Source organism: Bison bison, unplaced genomic scaffold (assembly GCF_000754665.1).
Source record: "Bison bison bison isolate TAMUID 2011002044 unplaced genomic scaffold, Bison_UMD1.0 scf7180017864050, whole genome shotgun sequence".
Classification (NCBI taxonomy): Eukaryota; Metazoa; Chordata; class Mammalia; order Artiodactyla; family Bovidae; genus Bison; species Bison bison.
Window position 1 is genome coordinate 4,635,797 of NW_011494622.1, and position 9,201 is coordinate 4,644,997.

Genomic DNA, 9,201 nt, shown 5'->3' on the forward strand with positions numbered 1-9,201 from the left:
CGGGTGCTGGTGGTTACGTGCCTCCTACAAGCTTGCCTTGAACGCCTCATTTCCTCCTCCCTATAAGATTTCTTGGAAACAGCTTCCATCGCTGATGATTAAGAGACTGTACTAACTCACCCTCCTCTTTTACCTTTATGGTAGAGTATTTTGTAGGTGTGTTTTCCACAGCACACAAAGTGCTCACATCTGTGGTCTCCTTTGGTAGGAGGCAGCATTCATAGTTGAGGAAAGGGCGAGATGAGCTTGGAGATCCTAATATGTAAGTTTTCTTTACATTTTAAAGAATTATGAGCTATACAGGACTACATACTTACTCCTCACCATCCTCCATTCACAGAAGGAATAGTGAACCAAATATTAATCTACACATGATGCTAGTTTATCAAATGGACCACTGTTACCTTCTCAAGCTCTTTGGGCTCCTTTGTTGAGTAATACAATCCTAGGATACTCTGAGCCTTCACACTAGCTTTTGGGTTCCCATTGTCTGCTGCAAAAAGCCACAGTCTAGAAGAGAAGGAGAAGGTGAGTTATTCTTTGTTTAGAACATTTGATGAAAACAAAATCTTGTTCTTAGGCCAGATTACCTTTCAGCTTCCTTGTCTGATCGTTTAACACCTTTTCCTTCGTAATAAGCTCTTCCAAGGTTGTAAGCTGCTGCAAATTTTAAGTGTCTTGCTTTGGGGCATGGAGAATCAACAATTTTCTTCATATATTCCACTCCTTTTTCCTTCCACAAAAGAAAAGAACAAGACAGAAAGTCCCAGTTCAGTTTTACCCAAATCCCAGTTTAGTTTTACCCAAACTAAGTTTTCTGATAATGTCACGAAGCATTCATGCTCTGACATGATGTAGTCTCAAGTCTGTACCTAACAGTATGGTTGTCCTGGAGTCTGCAGGGCTAAAGATAAATAAAAGTCCATCTCCCAAGTCAGCGTTCCTAGGAGCTCTGGGATGTAAGGCATTTCTCCCATATTACAGCTTCCACAATTGCATCACCTCTCAGTATGAGTGCCTTTGTCTCTTCTCATGGTCCTTATTTTGAATCAGCACAGTTCTTAGAACTTGTCAAAGTGTAAGAATAACCAGACACTCAAAATTTTAACCCTTACAGGATGCCTGTGAGCCCTAAACCCTGTCTTCTTTCTTTAAGCACACTTTCCCCACACTGAGCACAGTGATAAATTTATATCTTACTACACTCATCTTCATATGATGTCTGTGTAGTCATAAAACACAGAAGACATCCTAACTGCTAATAAAAGGTTTGCCCTGCCTCCGAAAACCCAGACACGAACTGTTTACCAAACCAAGTTCCTCCTGCCCAATGCCCAGCAAGCCAAAACACTGAGACACCAAGGTTTGCAGCAAAGAGGGTTTACAAGGCAGCCAAGTAGATGGGAAAACAAATCTCAAATTCTACCCCCTGCAAGGCAAGGGGTCTGGGGTATTTATGGGATGAAGAAAGCAGCCATTGGAAGCATGTGGAGCAGGGGGAAAGTGACTGGGAAAAGGTGTGGGAGTCTTCTGTACAGGTGTACCTAAGCCAGAGGGCTCTGCATGTTCAAAAAGTCACCAAGCAATGGACACTTGTGCATGCCCAGATGAAGGGCCAATGGTTCCACCCCGTCTGAACCAGCTCAGCTCGAAGTAGACATGCCTGACTCCAGGTTCCTAAAAGGAGCTTGGGCAAGCATCTTGTTTAGGCTACATGCTGCCTGGGAGACATACCAGTCTTAAAAGCACCTGGATTAGTGAAGGCAATCAAAATGGATTTGAACGTGGGTTTCTGTCCCCACCTTACCTTTTGACCATTTCTCACTCTTGAGGAATAGGGGCAAGGACAGCTCTGGCTAATTCCTGCTGATAAGGCCTAACATGGGCTTGAATCAATCTCTTAAGCACTTATTTGAGAATATGTTCCTGGTTTCAAATGAGCATCTTTTTTAATGTGGATGATTTTTAAAGTCTTTATTGAATTTGTTATGACATTGCTTCCATTTTATGCTTTGGTTTTTTGGCTGGGAGGCATGTGGGGTCTTAGCTCCCCAACCAGGAATCAGACCTGCACCCCCAACACTGGGAGGAGAAATCTCAACTGGATCACCAGGCAAGTCCCTCAAGTTAACACTGTGATCCCAAACAAATACCACTTATGCACCAGCTGTCAGGGTATTCACAGGCCCAACACTGGTAATAAAAATTGTAGATAAATATGTACCAGGTTGGGAGCGGGGACAACTATGTATCCTCTGAGGGCACACAGAATACCAGACATATTAAAACTTAAGACTCTCATCCTTGGGGATTTTACTTTACTGTGAGCCAGGGATCTCTGTCTTATAATACTTTTTACCTATTTGAGTGTCTTGATCATTATCAGTTGACGGAAACACTCAGATAATATGCAAGGGACACAGGCTGGGAAAGTTAAGTGTGGTTTCTGAAATATCTTCGCCAAACAGAACCTTAGCAAGGGGAGATGCCAAAGGTTTGGTTTTGTTTTTTTATTCTGAGGACAGGAGGAGAAGACCAAATTTTCACTTAGTCAAGAAAATACAAAGGACAGGAAATTTACTGATTAGCCTAATTCAACAGTCACACCTGAAGTCACAGTGAAGTTAGGGATGGTCAACAATTAATGACAGGCACAACTAAGGGGTCAGCATGATCAAATACAGAAGGTTTTGGATGACAGCCAAAAGGTAGAGAAATTACCTACTTTTGCCAAAGACTGAAAAATTCTGATCACTGAACTGTCCTTCCAAGCCTGGGAGGTTATAAACAAAGAGAAAGCGGAACAAAAAACAATCTGATAACTAATGAGTTATTTAAATTGCTCTCTGAATTTTACTTTCTCAAGCCCACCACCACAGCAACCCCATTCACCTTTCTTTCCCATGGCTTCTTCCTCAATAGAAACTTAAGATCTGTGGGGGGATCACTGGCCCACTGGGAGCAGCTGGGGTTGATATTCCTCCTGAGTGTGGTTTCCCTCTCCTGGCCAGTTCCTCATAAGGTCCCGTTTGTTGAAGATGAAACTGGGCTTCAGAATGTTTATTCTCCACAACTTCAGTCTAGAGGTTCATTATCTCCTCCTCTAAGAACTTCTGAAAGGGGTTTTGCTGTGCATCCAAAGCTGAGGACCCAAATATGCAGAAGCCGGCCACTCCCAGAGATTCCTGCAGCAGTCTCTTGGTGGGGGCTGCAGCTCTGCCTAGAGCTCCCCTTCTGTCAGAGGGCAAGTCTCTGTCCTTGTGAGAGTTCAAAACCCAAATATTTACCAGAGGGCTGAGAACTCTGCTTTTTCTTGGATACCTGATAGCCTCGTTCAACCAAAAAGGCTGAAATCAAAATCACGTTCTGGCAACTTCCCTGGTGGTACAATGGATAGGAACCTTCCTGCCAATGTAGAGAACACAGGTTGGATCCCTCATCTCAGAGCAACTAAGCCCATGTGCCAACAACTATTGAGCCTGTGCTCTAGAGCCTGGGAGCTGCAACTACTGAAGCCCGCATGCCTAAAGCCCATGCCCAGCAACGAGAGAAGCCACCACAACCAGAAGCCCAAGCACTAAAACGAAGAGGAGCCCCTGCTCACCACAACTAGCAAAAAGCCTGCACAGCAACGAAGACCCAGCATAGCCAAAAAAAATAAAGAAATAAAAATCATATTCTGGTCTCAAGTGTCCTTTGTCTTACTGGTAATCTGAATACCATCCTACCTTCCTCATTTAGTTGAGGGTCCCTTAATCTTTTGCCACGATTTCTCCAAATATGATGGGTGAAGTTTTAAATCCTCGAGGAAGTACTGTCTGGCAGTACTGTTGCTTAACTCTTAGCATCAGATCTTCCCACTTGAAAGCAAACAACTCTTGGGATTTAAAACAAAGAAGTGCAAGAAAAGGCATCTGTCAGCTCTCATACAGGAGACCCACACTTTGCGGACAGATCAGTGACAGTGCAGGGCTTAGGGACTGCCCCATGAGCCTTTTTTACAATCTGACTGCTCTTAAATCCTGTATAAGCCGACCTCAGGTGATGCCCTAACTTATATAGGCCTAGCTCTCTGCTCTTGCTGATCTCTCGTCCACCCAGGCCTCTGGACTCCTCTTTGCAATCTCTCCTGGAATAGCTGCAGGCTCTTCTCTTTGGGGTACAGCCTGCAATTTGCAAGCCTGCTCTGGTGGTACTTTAATGCTCATTTGCCCAGGGGCAAAGGTAACCCTGGTATTTAGTAAATCTCTCAGAAGGGGAACGGGACATTCAGGCATATGTACAAAGTTATGCTTTTCCCCATCTGACAGTCTAGCTCCTGGTAAAGCATTTTCAAGGTTTGTTTGGACACCTCAGCTCAATCCCCAGTAGCCAATTCCTAACATTTAGAGTCAGACACACACATACATGGACAAGCAAGACTAAAACAAAACCATGGCCCTGGGCCTGTGACCCAGATACAGAGGCCTGTAACCTTCCGTACTGTCTGCCAAAGTCCCTCCAAGTGGGCCTCTGGTCCATCATCCATTCAGGGTTGCAAAGACAATCAAGGCATAGTTGTGTTTCTTTAATGAAGTTACTCACCCAAAAGAAGTCTTCCAAACCCAAAAGCCCCAAACCTCCAAAATGTGTTACTGAAAATCAAATCAGGTCTGGTTGCTCACCGCTCAGAAGCCAATACTTGAGAGGCAAGTCTGGTCGAAAGTTTTTTATTCTGGAGGCCAGCAATGGGAGAGAACGGTGGACTCAAGTCTGAAAGCCAACTCCTCACTGACAATCAGTGGGCAAGAACTTTTATAGTTGGAGAAGGGGCTGCATGCAGAACAGCACCGTCAGTTCTGACAGTCATCTTGAAATTGGTCGTGAAGTGGTCTGATCAGTGTCATCTTGATTGTATTAAGTACACTTAATCTTTGGTTCTAGGGTTTGTTTGTTCCCATTTCTTTGGGGCCAGTTCTCATGGCTAGTCTGGTCATCATATATTTAACTTCTTCTACCTGGTGGGGGTTTCGGTGGCTACAAAACAGCTCAAAGGATGTGGTTTAGAATATTATCTGCAGCCCTTGAGGAGGAACTAAAGGGCTTTGGCTTCGTTTAATGGCTGAAGTAGTGTAATTTTGTCTTGTTTTCCTTTGCTTCAACACCTTCATTTCTCTGAATTCATTCTTTGAAGTTTTTCTCCACACAAAAGGCAGGCAGAAGATGTGGGGATGGGGAGCGAGAGCCATAGGGTCTGCTCGTCCCCAGGTCCTGAGTGCCTGCAAGGGGCCAATGAGCCACAGGTGAAAGCTTTATTTTTACTTACCTCTTGGCTGCCTCACCACATCTGTTACCAAACTAGATTTGTCTTGCCAGACACACTGCAAGCCAAACACTGAGACACCAAGGTCTGCAGCAAAAAGAGGGTTTATTTGCAAGGCAGTCAAACCAGAAGACAGGAAGAACAAACCTCAAACCAGCTTCCCAAGGCAAGTGGCTTCAGGTATTCACAGGATAATGAATAACGCAGCATGGCAGTTGGAGATGTAGGGAGCGTGGAGGGCATGGGGAAAGGTGCGGTGACTGGTGGATAATTTTCGCTCTGCGCAGGTGTAACTAAGCTACAGGCTTCTGCACATTTAAAGATCACCAAGCAATGGACACCTGTGGATGCCCAGCTGGAGGGTGGGTGGCCCGACCCAGTCTCAACCAGCTGCTCAAACTAGATGCAGCTGACTCCCAGTTTCTAGACAACCACTTGGGCAATGGTTTAGGTTTATGCTCATGCTGCCTGGAGGGCATGTTAGCTTTAAAAAAACCTTGACAAATGAAGGCAGGTGAAATGGACTTAATCCTCAGTTTCAAAACCTTCAAAGTCACTCCAAAGAAAAAAATAATATTTAATGTCATGTACAGTTGTGTATGCTTCTTTCTAACTTTTACCCCTCACTGCTCTCTCAAAATGCTGTTCTTGGCTAAACAACACAGTAAAAGATGAGAAAATAAAGTGTTTTACTGAGTCCCAGATCACATGGATCTATTTCTGTGAGTGTGTGAGCAGGTGTCTACCATTCCACCCCAGCTTGTTAGTAAGAGAGAACTTAAGGTACAACCACAGTAGAGTGACGTGTTTGTGCAAATCCTCCCACAGATGGCAGTGATTAAACTGGGACCAAACATATAGAACCACTTTTTAAAGGCACTAGGAAGTTTACCAAAGCAAACATAAACTGGAAAAGGAGTAACTCTTGAAAACTGCAACCGAAAGGGATCCTTGAAATTCAGTAAACCCCAGAGAAGATACATAAAAACCCTCTCCTAGGCACACATCATAGTCAAACTGCTGAAAGCTATAGACGCCTTGCAAAGCAGCCAGAGAAAAAGGCCACATTACATACAGGAAACATAATACAAAGCTTCCCTGGTGGTTCAGATGGTAAGGTATCTGCCTGCAATGCAGGAGACAGGTTCGATCCCTGGGTTGGGAAGATCCCCTAGAGAAGGGAATGGCAACCCACTCCAGTACTCTTGCCTGGAGAACTCCATGGACAGAGGAGCCTGATGGGCTATAGTCCATGGAGTCACAAAGAGTCGGACACAACTGAGCAACTAACACACAATACAGAGACTGACTTCTCATGAGAAGCCAGGAGATTTTAGAATGGCATTTTTAAAGTGGAGTAAGAAAGAGCTCAACCCCAAAACAATTCATTAGAAATGAAGGTAGACTGAAGACATTTTCAGGTACTCACAATTGGAGATAACTCATCACCTGCACATTATGCAAAAAATGCTCTTTAAAGGAAGTTTTTCAGGTTGGAAAGAAATGGAATACAGTGCCAAATGGGAACCCACCTTGATAGGAAGGACTGAAAAGCTCCAGACATGGTAAATATGTACAAATATAAAAGATACACAGGCACATATATACATACTGGTGTGTATGTATTTTTTCCTCTCAATTTCTTTCCAAAGATATATGATTACAGTAAACATAACTATTTTGTATTTGAGGGTTTATAATGTAAATTTCAAGACATTTCAGGTCTACCACACAAACACATTTGGTTCAACCAGACTTTGGGCCAAATTAGTCTCAAGAACAACTCAGTAAATTTATAAAGTGATAAAAATTAAAAGAATTTGCTCTTTGCTCCTTTACCTTGGGGTTAACTGAAGAGACCTACAGAAGCCATCTTCCTTTTTGCTCCTCTGGTCTCCATATGTAATCACATTGAAGTCATTCTACTTTGTGGAGTTGCCATATCCCAACCCATTGAATCTACCAATTTTCCTGATCTGTCCACACCTTCATGTTCTTCCCACATTATCAATTTATTCTATATCTGTCACTGTACTCTTTGTCCCTCTTCCCTCCATGACACTCACTCATGAGGCAAATACCCTATTTCTCCCTACTCTGCTGTACTTAAAACCATTGAACATGGCTAGAAAAAAAATAACCATGCTAACAGGTCCTTCTTAAAACTTATGACTATAAATTTCAGAGCAAGCTCTCAGCCCTCACAAGTAATTCTATCAATTTGTTTCAACAGTAGTCTCTCCCACTTATCTTGAAGAGGGGATACTATTTCAAACCTTCTTTCTCTTCAAACTTCTGCTCTCCCTGCTCCCACTCCTCAGTCTCAGCTCATGGCTTTGATTCTTAAAATATTTTTATAAAAAGTATGGAACAGTTCATGAGTTTGTGTGTCATCTTTGCACAGGCTCTGCATACATGCTGCTAAAGCAAACACATGGCCTCACTTTTATTTCACTGAGAAAACAGAAAAAATGGAAAGTAACACCAAATCTATGAATTTACCTGATTCATCATTTAGGGAGAGGCAGGCAGCTGGCTATGTGGATCTCAGAATTCGTTTCTGGTATGAAGACAATGATCGGAAAGTTTTTAAAAAGTATGTATAGATAAGTGTCAGCCATGAGACTGGATGAGCCTACTCAAGGAGAGAGTGAAAGGAGGCAGGAAGGGCTGAGGCCAAGGTTCTGACATATTTCAACATTAGATGGGAGAGAAGCAGCTAGCACAAGGGTCTGAGGAGTGGCTGTGAAGAGGCAAACAGAAAAAACTGTATTTCAAATATACAAACAATGGTAGAATGATGTGTGCAAAGTATGAGGGAGAATCAGATGAACTAAAGATATCTCAGATGCTAAGGGGGGAGGGTGTTGCAAGGAGGGTATGGTCAGCTGTATTAAATTTGGAGTAAATGCAGGCAATGTAGTAATGGATACTGCAGGTTACTAAACTTTCAAAAATTAAACTATACGTAGGTTACAATGAGTATCTTTCAATTAATGCAAATATTTATTTTTACCATTCATTTCTTCATAGGGTGTAATGATTATAAATATGGAAAAATGAAGAATTTCAGGAATTAGAGTATGGTCCTCATTATTAACTTTATACAAGATAAAGTCAGGGAGGAAAATGCTTCTTGGACTCTTACTCCATGTGCCCTGTGTTAGTTATTTTTATGTGTTGTCATCCAATCTCATTAACAACTATATGAGTTAGGTTAATGAGTTTTATTTTTTATGCTGCCTCCAATGGATTAACCTGGTAATGTATCCTTAAAGCTTTGTACTGATAAAAGTTCTGAGACTATGTCTGGACTTAGGTACTTCTTTGTAGCTGATTGGGTTATGATCAATCATCAAGGCTGGCCATGACCAAAGGAGAGGGGGAAATGACAGATGTATTTCTGAGATTACTTATCTTCACTTTACAAATAAGGACACTAAAGCTAGAAATAATTTTCCCAAGATTATACTGCTAATAGGTGGCGAAACCAAGATTTGAAACCATGGTAAAGCCAAAATTTGAAAGCCTGTGTACTTTCACATTTTAGAATTTGTAATAGACCTGTATATACAGGACACCTTTGCAAGTGAATACAGGGAAACTAAATTCTAAATATCTTTGAAAATTTTAAAAATAAATTTCATAGGAAATTTCTTTGTAAGATGAGGCAAAAAAAGGGGAAATAATTAAAAAATGAAAACAGCCTGGAGACAAGGATTGAGAAGATGCAAGAAAGGTTTAACAAGGACCTAGAAGAAATAAAAAAGAGTCAATATATAATGAATAATGCAATAAATGAAATTAAAAACACTCTGGAGGCAACAAATAGTAGAATAACAGAGGCAGAAGATAGGATTAGTGAATTAGAAGATAGAATGGTAGAAATAAATGAATCC

General features: G+C 42.0%; 1 protein-coding gene across 2 annotated transcripts in view; it reads right to left on the bottom strand.

Moving 5' to 3' along the window:
• Positions 1 to 9,201, bottom strand: part of LRP2BP (LRP2 binding protein) — a 29,963-nt gene that overhangs the window by 6,820 nt on the left and 13,942 nt on the right. For both annotated transcript variants that reach the window (XM_010835773.1, XM_010835772.1), the window contains exons 5-6: positions 591 to 733; positions 405 to 510 (exon numbers count right to left, since the gene is read on the bottom strand). In XM_010835773.1, coding sequence (XP_010834075.1) covers positions 405 to 510; positions 591 to 733 — 249 coding nt within the window. The remainder of the gene's footprint in view (positions 1 to 404; positions 511 to 590; positions 734 to 9,201) is intronic.